The 16417-nt window shown below is 53.3% G+C and overlaps 1 protein-coding gene across 1 annotated transcript; it reads right to left on the bottom strand.

Annotated features, from left to right (window-relative positions):
- Nucleotides 1–2330: 2330 nt before the first annotated feature.
- On the bottom strand, nucleotides 2331–13834 carry TBX21 (T-box transcription factor 21). Its single transcript, XM_055333250.1, has 6 exons — nucleotides 13344–13834; nucleotides 4823–4977; nucleotides 4387–4508; nucleotides 3678–3836; nucleotides 3479–3540; nucleotides 2331–3237 (listed from the first exon to the last, which is right to left on the bottom strand). The coding sequence occupies exons 1-6, from the start codon at nucleotides 13832–13834 to the stop codon at nucleotides 2619–2621; spliced, it is 1608 nt and encodes a 535-aa protein (XP_055189225.1). The 3' UTR covers nucleotides 2331–2618.
- Nucleotides 13835–16417: the final 2583 nt, after the last annotated feature.

Raw genomic sequence — 16417 nt, 5'->3', positions numbered from 1 at the left:
TCTTCTTATGTTTTCCTTGTTCTGACCAGAAAGTGATGAAAAATGGCCTATAGATAGAGACCAGGAGAGAAGGGGATGTGAAGTGTGAGACATGAAGTTTTGCAACCTACAACAGAAGGGAACACCTCATGGCCCATGATGACACCCCCTGCATTAGAATGGGGTATGCTGGGCACCTGGGTGGCTTAGTGGGTGAGTGTCTGCCTTTGGCTCCTGGGGTCCTGGAATCCAGTCCTGCATTGGGCTCCCAGCAGGGGCTTCTCCCTCTGCCTGTGTCTCTGCCTCTCTTTCTCTCATGAATAAATAAATAAAAATATTAAAAAAAAAAACTCACTTTTGGGCAGCCCGGGTGGCTCAGCGGTTTAGCATCTGCCTTTGGCCCAGGGCGTGATCCTGGAGTCCTGGGATCAAGTCCCACATCGGGCTCCCTGCATGGAGCCTGCTTCTCCATCCGCCTGTGTCTCTGCCTCTCTCTCTCTCTCTTATGAATAAGTAAATAAAATATTAAAAAAAAAAAGGAATTGGGTATGCCCCACACTAGGGTGTAATCCCAAACAGAGTAATCCCAACTTCTGAACCTTTCCCATAAACTCCTTTCTTACCCTTAGGGAGCTCTTTCAGAAACTAGCTTTTAATTGTGAAAAACAAAAAACAAAAACAAAACTTTACCTCGAGTTCTGCGATCCCTTGGCTTGCTTGAGAGTTTTTCAGTTTTTGACAGTTTGCTTGATGAAGTTATTTTTGTATTATTAAATTCTGTAAACTAAAATTCAATAGACTAGTTTTCATTAAGAAAAAGTATTTTCAGGGGAGCCTGGCCAGCTCATTCAGTGGAGCATGCAACTCTTGATTTCAGGGTTATAAGTTTGGGCCCCATGTTGGGTGTAGAGATGACTTACAAATAATTTAAAAAAAAAAGCATTTCCCATATAATTCCAATGTTATAAAAAATATATTTCTGTCTATCTAACCCATTCAACATTTAATGATAATTTTTGATGGGTGGTAAGATTTGGGAGAATTTATTGCTGTCTTTTTACTTTTCTGCATTGCTTACACTCTTTAAAAGAAGCCAGTGTCATTTTACAAACACAATTCAGTATGTGTATAAAGAGAAAGAGAAAAACAGAACTAGAGAATTATGACAATAGTCATTTACAGACAGTGCTTACTGTTTTTCTGGCCCTGTTCTAAACTCTTTACAGGTGCTAGTTTGAATCTTATGAAATTGCCAATGTTCACTAGTTTTTTTAAAAAAAAGAGATTTTATTCATTTATTTATGAGAGACATACAGAGAGAGGCAGAGACATAGGCAGAGGGAGATGTTCTCTACCGGGAGCCTGATGTGGGACTCATCCCAGGACCCCGGGGGGATCATGCCCTGAGCCAAGGGCAGATGTTCAACCACTGAGCCACTCAGGTGCCCCGTTTGGCTGTTCTTGACCTATGAAACCAACCATCATTTCATATTATCCAATTTACATTTACTCCTTTAACCTTTGAACAATCCTGAGATGAATATAAAGAGCCACAGTAGCTAGAAATGCAAAGCGAAGTCAAAGCTGTTCTTCCCCGCAGAGCCCGCAACCTCCTCCCAGCCCGGTTCCTTGGTCTTGCCCTCCTACCCTCCTCCACAGGTCAGGGTGCCACACAGACGAAGGGGCCATTCTCTGTCCCAAGATGTCTTACAAAGTAGAATTGACGTGGCCTTTCACTCCATTTATCCCCTAAACGAGGCCAATCTGGATTCCTAGGAGGCTCAGGTTCTTGGGGCCTTCAGCTGCTGCTGGAGAGCCATGGTGCACTTTGCACTTCCCAGTGGAGTCCCCCATCCATGTCCCCTTCCAGGGCACTGAAGCAGACACATTCTACAGTTTCATGTTTATTTTCAGAAAGTGATGAAGACAAAAGAAATATATCCAGACACCACTCTCTGTACAATAAATAGCCTCCCTGTTCCAAAAAAAATAAAAAAGGAAAAGGAAAAAAAGCGCGCACACATACACACAACCAACCCCCCACAAGACATTGCTTCTTGAGGTGTGCACCATCCCCCCCTTCCTAACCCCTTCCTCGAGACTCCCTGTCTCTGAGCAGGTGGGGCCCAGGCCAGCTGCCCCAAAGTCCTCGGAGTCCTGTTGCCGACCCTGGCTGGCTGGCTGGCTGGCTGGTGTAAAATCCACGGTATTTTTATTTTCACACACACACAAACAGAATTGCCCAAAGTTCATTCTACAAAGGAAGACAGCCAAGTCTCCAGTTCCCAGCCTGCCCCACCTGGCCCCCACCCCACCCCACGGACGAGGGGAAGCTCCTTTGTGTCCAAGACCTTCTTGTTCTGTTTTCTGTTCTCCAGCTGGGAACCCACAGCCAGAAGCAGCACCAGGTAAATGACTGTAGTTAGGGCAGAGGAAGGGGCAGGGGACACGCCTCTCAGGTTTCGCAGTGGGCCCGAAGCAGCGAGGGAACCCCAGAAGCCTTCTCAGCCCCCCTCTTCCTCAACCAACTACAAAAGGAGAAGGGACGAAGGGAGCTGGGGCCTCCCAGCCCGGAGTCAGCTGTCTGCATTAGCTGGTGTCCTCCAGCCCGATGACACGGTTTCTGTCATGTCATCGGCTCAATTGGGAAAATAGCTATAAAACTGGCCTTCAGTTTCCTTATCAAAAGGAGAAGGGGCCCCAGCAGGGGAGGAGCTGTCGCCACTGGAAGGATAGGGGGAGACGCGCCTCCTCTTAGAGTCTCCTTCACCCAGTCCCGAGTCACTGGACTCTGGCCGGATGGGGGTGATCTCAGTCCACACCGAAGGGGAGCCCTGGTCCTCTGGCCCCCGTCCCTCTGAAGCTCCAGGACCAGGTTCCATGGGGAGAGTCCGCATGGTGCGGAACCAGCCGCTTGGGCCCATCTTGGGAGGGTACTGGGGGGCCATTGGCCAGCCAGCTCCAGGCGCCAGGACGTCCTGGCCTCGGTAGTAGGACATGGTGGGTCCAGGGGCGGAGGGCAGGAAGGCAGGCTTCATGCTCACTGCCCGAAACTCAGCCTCGTAGCTGTGGTCCCGGGGGCCCCCTAACCAATAGGGCTGGGAAGCCACGTCCTTGGCCTGCCCTGGAAGGTCTGGGTAGAAGCGGCTAGGAACAGGATACTGGTTGGGTAGGAGAGGAGAGTAGTGGTCTCCCGCAAGCAATTGACAGTTGGGTCCAGGCGGGGAGGGCACGCTGGTGTCAACAGATGCATACATGCTAAAAAATAAAAAGAAGAAGAAAAAGAAGGCAAAACAAACAGTGGTCACGAAGAGAACCAGTCACCTGTGAGCCTGCCTATTATTGCATGTCCCTCCCTGGACCCTCTGTGCCTGGCCCGCCGGCCCTCCAGCATCCATCCCACCTCCTCCCACCCCCTAGGGGCAAAGACGAGACATGCTCCCGTGTTTGGAGTCAAACCTCCATAGGCCCTTGGTGAGCTAGAACGAGTGGCACTTACGACTCAAAGTTCTCCCGGAATCCTTTGGCAAAAGGGTTATTATCAATTTTCAGCTGAGTGATCTAGAGAGAGGGGAAACAGAGGCACCTGAGTCCTGAGTCTGGGGCTAGGCAACTTCCAAATTCCCCACCAGGGAAGACTGCGGGCCCCACTGTCCCGTTCCTGCCCCTCGCAGCTCAGGCCCGCCAGCTGCCCTTACCTCCGCATTCTGGTAGGCGGTCACGGCAATGAACTGGGTCTCTTGGAAGGTGAAGATGTGTGTGTTGGAAGCGTTGCAGGCCGCCTCCGGCTCCCCGTCGTTCACCTCAACGATGTGCAGCCGAGGCTGGTACTTATGGAGAGACTGGAGGACGATCATCTAAGAGAGAGCCGCATGCTTGTAGCCCTCTGGCCAGGCTAGAGGGGACCCTGAGGTCATCGCATCCATTCCCCTGCCCTGCTACGGGGTAACTTCCCCCAGGCCCTCCAGCTCTGGTCCCCAGCCTCTCCAGGGCACCAGTTCTGCCCTCTTTGCCTGTTTCCCACCCCGGGATGTCTACTGTGACCAAGGTATTAGCACAAGCAGGGCTTTTCAGGGGTGGGGCTCTGTTAACAGTATTGCTCAACTAGGAAAGACTTGGTATCCATTCTCTGGGCAGGGAGGGCCCACTGGCACCAACTCTATGCCCAGCATGGTGCACTGCACCAGTGACAGTGGCCTGGGGCTCAGTGAAGAAACCCCCAGGGCTGGCTTGGCCCATGCCATCCTGAATGCAACCCCGTGAGAGTCCACTCCCTCCCACCTCATCTCCACAACACGCCCCCCCCCTCCAAGGTGGGTGGAAAAAGAACCAAGGTCAGAGAAGAAGAAAAGTGACTTTTACAGAACAGAATCAGTCAGGGGAGGTGGAGGGTGCAAGGAGTCCCACCTGGGTCACATTATTAGAGGCCCCTTTGTTGTTGGTGAGCTTCAGTTTCCCGAACGAGACTTCCTGGCGCATCCAGTGCGCTCCAGTGTTCGGGGAATCTGGGTGGACGTACAGGCGGTTTCCTGTGGACAGTGAACCTCTTTGGCACGCAGCCCCTGGGGACCAGGCCCCTGGTGATGGGCGGCTTCTTCGCCCACTCTAGGGTGGCAGGGGGAGGACTGGATAGGGCAGAGAACTGAGTAGAAGACAGGTTAAAGCAGACTAGAGTAGACAGGACAAACAGAATGGGAGTGAGAAGCGGGAGGGGATAAGGGTGAGACCAGGAATTAAATCTTAGGTCTGGTGGGGCAGGGGCTTGGGGGTTCCTCCTGGATCCACCAGGGGGCGCCCAGTCTCGGAGAGAAAGAGTGCCCACCGCTCCCCAGGGCACTCCTACCTGGCATGCTGCCCTCAGCCTTTCCACACTGCACCCACTTGCCGCTCTGATACCGCCAGTGGTGCTGGTCCACCAAGACCACATCCACGAACATCCGGTAATGGCTGGTGGGCTCCAGCCCCGCCACAGTAAATGACAAGAACGGGAACATCCTCCTGAAAAGAGAGAGACCCCCCCAGCATCTGTCAGCCCCCTGACCTCACAGCCAGCTGACCCTGCGCAAAGGCTTTTGGTGGTGTCCTAGAGGCACTTCCATCTGGTGAAAGAACCTACTGGAAATGATCATGGAGTGTGCCAACCAGTTCTTAAACACCACCATATTTTAAAAATTAAATTAGGGCAGCCCCGGTGGCGCAGCGGTTTGGGCTGCCTTCAGCCCAGGGTCTGATCCTGGAGACCCAGGATCGAGTCTCACGTCCAGGCTCCCTGCATGGAGCCTGCTTCTCCCTCTGCCTGTGTCTCTGCCCCACTGTGTGTGTGTGTATGTGTGCGTGTCTCTCATGAATAAATAAATAAAATCGTTTAAAAAAATAAAAATTTAATTATATAAACTTACAATTAAGTATATTACATTATAAGCCAAGGTACTAAATCATCAAAAATCATCACTTCTCAGTTCATTTGCTACAGTTCACTATCATCTCTGCTCTTTTTTTTTTAAGATTTTATTTATCCATTCATGAGAGATACAGAAAGGCAGAGACACAGGCAGAGGGAGAAGCAGGCTCCCTGTGGAGAGCCCAATGTGGGACTCGATCTCAGAACCCTGGGATCACACCCTGACCCAAAGGTAGACTCTCAACCACTGAGCCACCCAGGCGTCCCTCATCTCTGCTCTAGAGGTGACTTACACCTCTTGTTCCTGTATGACAGAAATACCAGACAGCCACTGCCTGGCTCTTCCCGACTCTGCATTCGGTGATACCACGTGCGAAGCTCGAAATCAGCCATCACGGGAGTATTTACACCACGGAAATCAGCAAATGCTGTGAATCAGGGTGTTTCTCTTTTAAATGTTTCTCTTTTTTCTTTTCTTTCCTTTTTTTTTTTGGTGGGGTGAGCTAACATGAGGGATAGTTTTACCTCACCAAGGAAATTGGCAGTTCTTTTTCTTTTCTTTTCTTTTTAAGATTTTATTTATTCGGGCAGCCAGGGTGGCTCAGCAGTTTAGCACCGCCTTCGGCCCAGGGCATGACCCTGGGGTCCGGGGATCGAGTCTGATGTCGGGCTCCCTGCATGGAGCCTGCTTCTCCCTCTGCCTGTGTCTCTGCTTCTCTCCCTGTGTGTGTCTCTCATGAATAAATAAATAAAATCTTAAAAAAAAGATTTTATTTATTCAAAAGAGACACAGAGAAAGAGGCAGAGACACAGACAGAAAGAGAAGCAGACTCCCTGTTGGGAGCCCAATGCGGGGGGGGGGGGGGGGCTCGATCCTAGGACCCTAGGATCATGACCCAAGCCAAAGGCAGATGCCTAACTGACTGAGCCACCTAGGCAACCCTCAATGTTTTTCTCTCACAGGGTCAGTTGCTAGATATTAGCTGCATGCCACTGTTGCTAACCTTAGTCTGCTTCCTGGTGAGGAGCAAAGCCACAAGCCAGCCCCCTCAGGCACTTCCCTGTAGGCCCTCATGCCTCAGTCCTCCAAGCTCTGGTGTGGTCTTGGTCCCCGACCCATCTTTCCACAGCGGCTGGCCATCACCGTGCTAACACTTCCAGCCCTGTGGCACCCACGCTTTCCCTGCCCCATCCTCCCGGGCCTGGTGTCTGTAGTATGGCCTGCCCCAGGCCTGAGCCTTCAGAGAAGTACCCAAAATCCTAGATGGAACTTCCCATCCACCTGAAAGAGTTCTGTTAAGCACAATCCTCACACTCAAAGTCCTGCTTCCCAGGAAAAGTGGAGGAAGTTGAGGTTGGGATGCTGCCCTAACCTCCATTGTGCCAGTGTAATAGATTCTGAGAAGGAAGCACTTCCATACCACAACCATCTCTGTCACTTCCACCATCTTCACCCCCACCTGCACCATCACTACAATCCCACCTTCACCAACACCCCCCATCACCACTATCACTACAACCAACATCACCATCCCCACCTTCACCATCACTACAACCACCACCTCCACCAACACCCCTCATCACCACTGTCACTACAACCACCATCACCACCCCCATCACCACTGTTACTACAACCACCATCACCACCCCCACCTGCACCATCACTACAACCACCACCTCCATGGATACCCTCCATCACCACTATCACTACAACCATCACCTCCACCACCACCCCCATCACCACTATCACTACACCTATCACCACCATCAACACCCTCCATCACCATCACTACAACCACCACCTCTACCATCACTGCCCCCGTCACCAAACCATCACTTCCATTATCACCATCACTACAATTATCCTTTCCACCACCAGTACCAACACCAATACTATCGCTAATTCTAATGGGATAGCTTTTCTTTTCAAACCCAAAGAGGAAGAACAGAATTTTCAGGATGGCAGAAACAAATCCTCATCAGAACTACTTTTCATTCCCACACACCTCTCCCCTCCTCCTACGAGAAGTCATGGGAAGAAAGACACCAGTCCACTGGAGGAGGGAGAGTTCCAGAGGCCTAGGAATACTTTGGGGTGCACCCTAGTCCTCAGAAGCTCCCCGAGCAACACCATTAATAACCTTGGGAAGGTCTCCCCACAGTCCTGTCTTCTCCAGACTCTCCTATGCTGAGAAAAAAAAAAGAGAGAGAGACTTACTAGCCCCATCCCCTGGAGTAAGTTAATTCCCAAACCAAACCTGCTTCTTCACCCAAAAATGGAGACAAGAACTCATCCATTTTTCCTCTGAGAACTGTGAAGCAGTTTGAAAGATGTGAAACTCAGCTCATCCGGTCCCTCCTCCACCCAACCCTCTTGCAGGCCCAGAGCTATCAAGGCCCTCTCACCTGGCGGAAGGACCCCGAGCAAAAGTCCAGGCTCTAGCTCCAGGCTCTGGGTTTCAGGGGCTCAGTGGGCCAGTTGGCTTGAGAAATCAAAGGTCAGGGATGGGACCTGGAGCAATTAAGGCTGCTGGGACAGTATTTTCAACACATCTCTACTACCAACTCATTCTATGACAGTGGTCAGGTTGCTCGGGTTTTTTGTATTATAACCAGTTCCTATCCAAACTTGTATGAATAAAGGAAGAAAAGGAGGGATCCCTGGGTGGCGCAGAGGTTTGGCGCCTGCCTTTGGTCCAGGGCGTGATCCTGGAGACCCGGGATCGAATCCCACGTCGGGCTCCCGGTGCATGGAGCCTGCTTCTCCCTCTGCCTGTGTCTCTGCCTCTCTCTCTCTCTCTCTGTGTGTGACTATCATAAATAAATAAAAAAATTAAAAAAAAAGGAAGAAAAGGATATATTCATTGTGCCTCTCCTTAGCAGCAGCCAGTTCACCTGAGATGTAAAATGTTATTTCCAATTTTATACTCAAAGAAACCAAAGATCGGAGAGCCGAGGTGACGCTCCTTGGTGGGAAACAGAGTGTGTGTCTCCTGACATCGGCAACCATGCTGTGGTGTTCATCTCTCTACCCTGCTTATCTCTGGTGAAGGGAAGTGAAGGAGACACTTCACTGTGAAGGAAGAGGATGGAGGAAAGAAAGAGGAGAAGGAAGGTCTCGTTTCACCCTAAAAGTCTAGAATCACTGCCAGCTGGAATCCCAAAATAGCCCCTGCTTTACATGACACTTTGCTGGGAAGGAACAGGGTCTGGTGCCAAACTAAGCTCTCCAGAAAGACCACTTATCATTCTGCCCTGAGAGGACAGAGCCCAGGACTCTAAATTCCTCCACTGCTGCTCAGGACTATCCCATCTTGAAATGAGATAGTCCCATCTTGAAATGACTCGCAGGGTCATCATACTACACCCCCGCCCTATCCTGAACACCTCTGATACTCTCCAATTCACCATCATCACGTACAAATCACAAGGAGGCAGTTTTTTCTAAGTCATGTTGGCAAGATGTTTTAAAACTGATTATCTAATGCCAATGAGTCTGTGGGGAAATGGGTGCTCTCACACACTCTTCCTGGGGGTGTAAATTAGCAGCATCTTTCAGAAGGATACTCCGGCAGTGCCTTGGACCTATCGAACTGTAAACTGCTCAGGCATCAAAGGATCTCCTCCTTCCATCAACCTCAGACCCAACTTAGTAGAAATCGGACAGCCACTAGCAAACAGCCAACAGAAAGTAAAGCTGTATTCATCTGCCCCAAGAGAAATGAAGCCAGTTAGTCCAAATTAAAGCAGGCTTAAAGCTTCAATAAACAAACAGACAAACAAATTGTTTTAAAGATCTAAAAAGTTCTCAAGGTCAGGAATGTAGGCAAGGGGAGGCCACCATGGCTATGAGGCCAGTGATCAATGATGGAGGACAGGGTGGCACTGTATAGTTTTCTCGACCGCTAAATTCACACACGCACACATAAATGCAAATTGAGATTCTTAACAACAGAGCTACCCAAAGTTATCTTAATTATAACAATCAACTAATCACACCCAGAAAAGTGGGGATTGCCAGCAACGAATGCACACCCACACACCCACACACACAGACGCCTGCCTCTCTCTTCCTCTACTGAGAACGTCTACCATCAACTCTTCGATGCACGCTGACACATTCACAGCACACACACACACACCCAGCACCACACCAAAACACAGCACAAGTCTGGGGTAGACACCCTAAATCTCCACAAACACGCAGAGTGGAACTCCAACATTTCCAACTGGCCAGTCCAACACTGAGTCTCACTTTCTCCTCCCCACCTCAGAGACTGGGTCAGGCTCTGGTGCTGGGAAGTGCCAACCCCCAATGCCCAATCCCGTTGCTGCCCATGGAGGACAGACTATGTCACTTGTCCATACTGAAGGAGGGGTCTTGGGTGGGTGGGAGAGGAAGGATTTGGGAGGGAGTGAGTCAGCCCAAGGCAAAAAGGCCGTGGGGCTGTGGGTGGGCCTGGGCTAGGAGGATTTTTCAGAAAGGAAGAAGGCCGTGGGTGATGTGGTAGTGACTGGCAGGTCACTGGAACCCACAGAGGGACAGTCAGCCCTCCAAATGGGAGAGAAAGGGTGCTGTTCTCTGAGTCCTTGATCTTCAGAAGCCAGTAGCAGAAGGAAATGGCCGCCGAGTTCCCAGATCTCTGGAGCCCAGGTTTAGGTACCTGGGTGATGTGGGCTGGTGGGGCTGAACTGGGGCCTCTGTGTTCTCTGTCCCCTCCACCCCACCACAGGGCCTCTGAGGTCTGATTTGAGGGGAGGGACCAAAGAAAATGGTGAGGGGCCACTGCCCTCTTCCAACGGGGACCCCATGGTTTCGGAAGCCATCCCTCAGATAGATGGAAAGCATAAGGATTGTGAAACACACATACACACACACACACAATTATGAAATGATCAGGGAAATTTGATATTTATGAAATTCTTCGCAGTATTGCTAACAATATTGTGTTTACTTTTAAAAAGCCATTTTTAGGGGACCTGGGTGACTCAGTTGGGTGTCCAACTCTTGATTTCGGTTCAGGTCTTGATCTCAGGGTCATAAGATGGAGCTCCATGTCGGGCCCCATGCTGGGTGTGAAGCCTGCTTAGGATTCTCTCTCTCCCTCACCCCCCAATAAATAAATAAATAAATAAATAAATAAATAAATAAATAAATAAAATTAATAGAATTGTAAAAAACTATGTTTAGATCTACATAGAGAAATTTTAAGAATGAAGGAATAGGGGATCCCTGGGTGGCTCAGCGGTTTAGCACCTGCCTTCTGCCCAGGGTGTGGTCCTGGGGTCCTGGGATCAAGTCCCTCATCAGGCTCCCTGCATGGAGCCTGCTTCTCCCTCCGCCTGTGTCTCTGCCTCTCTCTCTGTGTCTCTCATGAATAAATGAATAAAATCTAAAAAAAAAAAGAATGAAGGAATATAATGCCTAGGATCTACTTACTAAATACTTAACACCATCACAATGCAATTGCAGACTAGGCGGTGGGAGGCAGAAGCAAGGATGAAGAAACAAGATTGGCCCAGTGGTAACAACTGTTGAAGCTGGGTGATGGGTACATGGGGGCCTGTGAGGTTTTTCTCTGTACTTTTGTACATATTGGAATTTTTCATAATAAAAGAAAATAGGTGTATGGATCTAAAAGGGAGACAACAAAACTTGTCAAGAGAGAATTATTCAGCAAGAACATAAAGGAAAGAAGGAAGCCACAGGGGTAGTGGCGGTGACCTTGCAGAGACACATCCCCGTGAGACATCCCCTAACCAGGCTGCGGGCAGCCCACAGCCGGCCCCACACCCACCGGATCCCTGAAGTTCTGGCCAGTGGTCTGCCCAGCCCACCCCTCAAGACTTGAAGGGCAGGGCCCTGGCAGCAGGTTGTAGGGAGACCTCGGCCAGGCTCCAGGGTGGGAGGGCTTCCTGAGTACCCAAGAGTAGAGGCCTGAGTTCAGGTCTGCTGTGTGACTGAGGACAAGCCACCAGCTGTCCCCATGTCTCAGTGTCCCTAGCTGTGAATGGGGAGACCTCTCTAGGTACGGAGCACACGGTGAAAGAATGGAAATGAAAGCACTCTGAATGCATCAAAGCCGTTGGACAGCAGAGGCGGCTGTTTTTACTCCTGGCCTCAAGAGGCTGGGTTCGGGTGTCCGTTCTGCCAGCGACAGGTGTGCTGTGTAACCTCGGAAGAGTCTCTTCCTGTCTCTGAGCCCATTTCCCTGTCTGTGAAGGAAGGGGACTGGAGAGGATCTCTTGGGTCCCCTCCAATTCAGACTTGAGAGGACTAAGAAGCCTGGGCTGTGCCTGGGAGCACTCAGAGGGGGCTAGGGCTGGGGGGACGCAGAGAGGAATTATCAGAAGGCTGAGGGCATAAAGGCCACACCAGAAAAGAAAAGGCCAACTTTCCTGGGTTCATCCCAGAGAAAGAGGAACAGCTCAGCGCCTTGGAGCTATTTGTGGTTGGTGGACCCATCCCTCCATCCCAGGCCACCCCACAGAAATCCCTGGAAAGGAAGAACGTCCCAGCAATGCCTAGATGGAATGCCAATCCCCTGGGCCTGCATGGCTTCCCCACCCTTTTCCTAAGCCCCACACTGGGTATCTGCCCTTCAACTCCTCCTGGCCGCACTGATGACACAGGTCCTCCACGCAGAGGTCCTCCCTGGTCCTCTGCCTGAGCAGGCCCTTACTGGGAGGGATGGGTGCAGGCTTTCACATGCCAGACCCAGGCAGGGCCCACTCGGCATTGCTTACTAAACAAATACCGCACCGGTGGCAAGTTTCTCTTTCTTTCCCCGGAAGCAGTACCCTTGGCCCCAAACCCTACCCCTCTTGCACTGGGCTCAGGGGACCCTGAGCCATGGACCCATGGGTTCCCAATGCTGGATCCTACCCTGGAAAGTATCTGGCCAGGGGTGAGGCAAGACTTTTAGGGGACAGACCTGGGAGGGAGCAGAGTGAGACTGGCTGCCAGCTGGGGCGGGTGGGTTAGCTTCACCTGCTCAGGCCCTTGGGTATGTGTGCTCTCCGTTGGGGCCTGTGCCTAGAAGGGATCTGTGCCCCCCACACACTTTACCATCCCCCCCAAACACACTCACACCAGACATATGAGCTCTCAAAGTACTACCGGAAAGGAAACTTGGCAACTGCTCCTCCATGTCACCAAATCCTAGTGCTTACCCACCTCCCAAAACTGACCTGTGCCCAACAGCAGCAAAAAGCCTGGGAGAGGTGTGCTGTGGGAGGGTGGGAGTAAGAGAGGTGGGGGTAGAGTGGGGATAAGAGAGGTGGGGGGGTAAGAAAGGTGGGGGTGGGGGTATGAGAGGTGGGGGGATGGCGCTGGGTTACTGGCCACAGCACAGGACCCTGCCCTCTCCTCCATCTCCCCACACATAGGGGCAAAGAGGGGTCCTGCCCCATCAAATCCAAAACGCAGCCCCCCTCTGCTCACGGGGACCCCCCCATCGAGGTAGAAAGTGGGGCAAGGGCACACCCCAATTCTGGGTGAAACCAGAGGTACCTTCTCCCTCAAGCAGGTAACTTCGCATTGCACCCACTCTCTCCATCTCCCTCCTGAGTTCTGCCTGTTGGTGTAACTTTCTGGGAGAAAACAGCCCCCAGAACTTTCGTGTCCGCGCTACAACTCCCTCCCCGCTTCCCCCAAAGCCTAAGCCCCACTGTGAGCCGCAAGGAGACACTAGCAAAGTCTAGACAGGAGAGAGGGAGAGGAGAGGGGAGAGGAGAGGGAGAGAGGGAGAGGGAGAGGGAGAGAGGGAGAGGGAGAGGGAGAGGGAGAGGGAGGAGGGAGAGAGGGAGGAGGGAGAGGGAGAGGGAGAGGGAGGAGGGAGAGAGGGAGAGGGAGAGGGAGAGGGAGAGGGAGAGGGAGAGGGACGACCCCCGCCCCCGTCCGGCGGGCGCGCGGGTCCGAGGCTCCCAGGCGCCGGCGCCGGCGGCCGCGCGTCTCACTCACCGCCCCTGCTTGGTGATGATCATCTCCGTCTGGTGCTGATTGAACTTGGACCACAACAGGTGGTTGTTGAGCGCGACTCTCAGCTTCCCCGACACCTCCAGCCCCGCCGGCAGCGCGTAGTCCTCGCGCGGCCCCGGGTAGAGCCCGGAGCGCGGGTCGGGGGCCGCGTAGCCGTCCCCGGGCTGGTAGCCCTCGGCGCTCGCCGCCGGCGGGAAGGGCTCGCCCACCCCGGGGAAGCCGGCCGCCTGGGGCCGGGGCGGGTAGGCGTAGGCTCCGAGGAAGCGGCCCGGCGGGGCGGGCACCAGGGCGCCCCCGGCGTAGGGCGCCCCCAGGCTGGCGCCCCCGCGACGGTCGGCCGCGTCCTGGGCGCCGGGCTCCGGGTAGAAGTAGCGGTTCTGCGGGTCGGCGCCGGGCGCCCGGCCCTCGTCGCTCGCCGGCATCGGCTCGGTGCCCGTCAGCATGTCTCCGCAGCCCCGCGCCACGATGCCCATCCGGGGCGGGCTGGCACCTTCCCGCAGCCGTCGGGGACCGGCCGCTCTCCGCGCGGGGGCGGGCGCGGGGGCGCGGGGGGCGGGGCCCGGGCGCGGGGGCGGGGGCGGGGCAGAGGCCCCCAGCGGAGCCCGGCCTCGGACGCCTGGGTCCTGCGCCCGCGTCTGGCGGGCGCGCGGCAGCTCCCGGGCTCCCTCTCCAGCGGGCCGCTGTCACTAGCGTCGCGGCGCCTTTGCTGTGGCTTTATGAAGCTCCCTGGGCTCCCCCCACCCCACCACCTCGGCGCAGCCCCGCCTCACCCCGCCCCCTCGTGGCTAATAGTCGGCAAATTCTATGCAGTAGCGGAGGCCTGGAGGCCCCCACGGTGTGGCGAGTCCGCGCAGCTCGCCCTTAAAGACCGCCTTCTGGAAGAGTCCACCCGTCCACCTGATACGCCAGCCCGTTCCTCTCCTCTGGACCCTCGTGGACATTCCACCCATCCTTCAAGGCTCAGCTCAAAGGTCCCCTCCTACAGGAAGCCTTCGGTGATGGCGATGGCCCGGATGGGACTCACAGGGCGTCTGGCAGCGCTGGCAGGCAGCTCAGAGCAACCAGCAGGGTCTGCGCTCAAGTCCCAGCCGCTTAGGCCCCGAACGTTCAACGGATCTCCTGAAGCGCTCCGTGCCCCCAGGCCCTGTGCTAAGTGGCTCCCCCCGCAGTGATCGTGTTCTTCCTCCAGCCCAGAGACCCAGGTGGGCTCTGTCCTATGCAGCTTGTTCCTCCAGCCCCCAGGCGGCCCTGGAAGCTGGCCCGCAGCAGGCACAGATCCTTGAAGGCGACTGCATGGCTGCAACCGCAGGTTTGCAGGGCCCTGGGCCTGGGAGGGCAGCAAAAGCACCAAGAGTGCAGTGACCTGCCCCTGCTCAGAGCCTTGGCCCTGGCTCTGCCTGTCACTCAGGTATGTGTGACCTGGGCAAGTCACTTCCCCTGCCTGAAAGGCAGCCTCACCTACCTCATCTGTAGAATGGGGGAAACACACTGATCTACTTTTCCGAGGGGCTGTGAGCCTTACCTGAGAGGCTGGGCCTGGGCAGCGCCTCGAGCCATCTGGAAAGCTACTTGGATCAGTTTCAGAGCTGGCTCACAGGAAGGACACCCACTTGTCCTGAGTGATAGGACCACCAGACCAGAGCTTTTCTTGCTCTTCCTTTTCTGTTGACTAACACAGAGTCTTTTTATGAAGAAAACAATCCCCCCTCCAGTTGAAAATAGCATCTTTGAGAGTTTTCCTGCATATAAGATAAAACATACTCATAGCAAATTTAAGCAGTAAAAGTAAAAATAGGACTGTATAAACCACCCCGAATCCCCCCCGCAAGAGGCAAACAGAATTACGATTTTGGTGAACACCCCTCCAGACATCACTCCCTGCACACAGCCCTTCTGTCTTTTGTGTACGTGCACACACACATACACACACACAATTTTATATAAATACCACATGTGCTGCTTTGTAATGTGTATTTTTTTTTCACTCAACAAGGTGTCATGGAATTTTTTACATATAGATAAAGATTTACATTTTTAAGAGTGTTTTGAAAAATACTTTCACATTTTCATCATGTTAAAGGTTAACCTCTCCTTTCCCCACTCCCTCCCAGACCTCCTGGCTTCTCCCCTGGGGGCTGCCCCATCTCTACATCTCTGTCCCAGCCCAACAGGGCTTCACCCGTAGGGGTCCACGGGGACTCTCTGCTCCCAACTAGAGCTGAACCAAGAGGCAGGCTGGCAGGTGAAGGCAAAGCTGGAGATCCCAGGAGGCGGGCATGACCCAGGGAGGGTGGGGGAAGAGAGAAGCAGCCCATCCTCTAAGGATGGAGACGAGGTACACGAGGTACACGACAGCGCGAACACCAGGGACTGGCACCTCCTACCCCTTTACCCACCATTTCCCCCATGCCTTAGGGAGGCAGGAAGTTTCTGCCTGCTGTTCCAAGTGAGGCAGCATTGCCTGAAAGAGATGGCGACCTTGGGACCGTTGGCTACTTTTTGAGAAACATGAGAGATTTCAGTATGACTTCCCTGAATGACTAATTTCCCCAGGAGACTTGAATGCTGACATCTCTTTGGGGGGACATTTTTGCTAAGTACTTGGCTATGGAAGGCCAAAAAGAGTCTTGTTCCTCCCTCTCTCCCCCTCCTCTTTTCCACATTAATCCTCAGATCAAGAGATCTATCTATCCCCCTGCCCCGGAACAGGATGCCCCAAGCTCCCACGCAGGTATCTAGGGCAGGGGGGATTACGAATCTCAGGATCAGATGGGCCTGGGAACACGTCCCTGGAGGAAGACAGTGGTTAGGGGCAGTCTCTCTTTAACCTGATGGGCTGTTACGGGATCGTCAATCCCAGATTCCTCACCCCCTTACTCCAATTTCTTCCACCCAAAAAAGAAAGTGCTTGTGAAAAGCGGGGGCTGAGTGGCCCTAGTCACCACTGCCAGTCCCGCCCCTCTGCCAGCTTGGGTGAGAAGAAGAACCCTGGCAGTGACACCTCCTCCTCCTGTTGCCACCTCATCCTCTTCCCAGGCCCCAGGGCTGGAGAGGTG

This window comes from Nyctereutes procyonoides, unplaced genomic scaffold (genome assembly GCF_905146905.1).
Source record: "Nyctereutes procyonoides isolate TBG_1078 unplaced genomic scaffold, NYPRO_anot_genome, whole genome shotgun sequence".
Taxonomy (NCBI): Eukaryota; Metazoa; Chordata; class Mammalia; order Carnivora; family Canidae; genus Nyctereutes; species Nyctereutes procyonoides.
The sequence above is the reverse complement of the archived record's forward strand: the minus strand, read 5'-3'. Positions and strand labels throughout refer to the sequence as shown.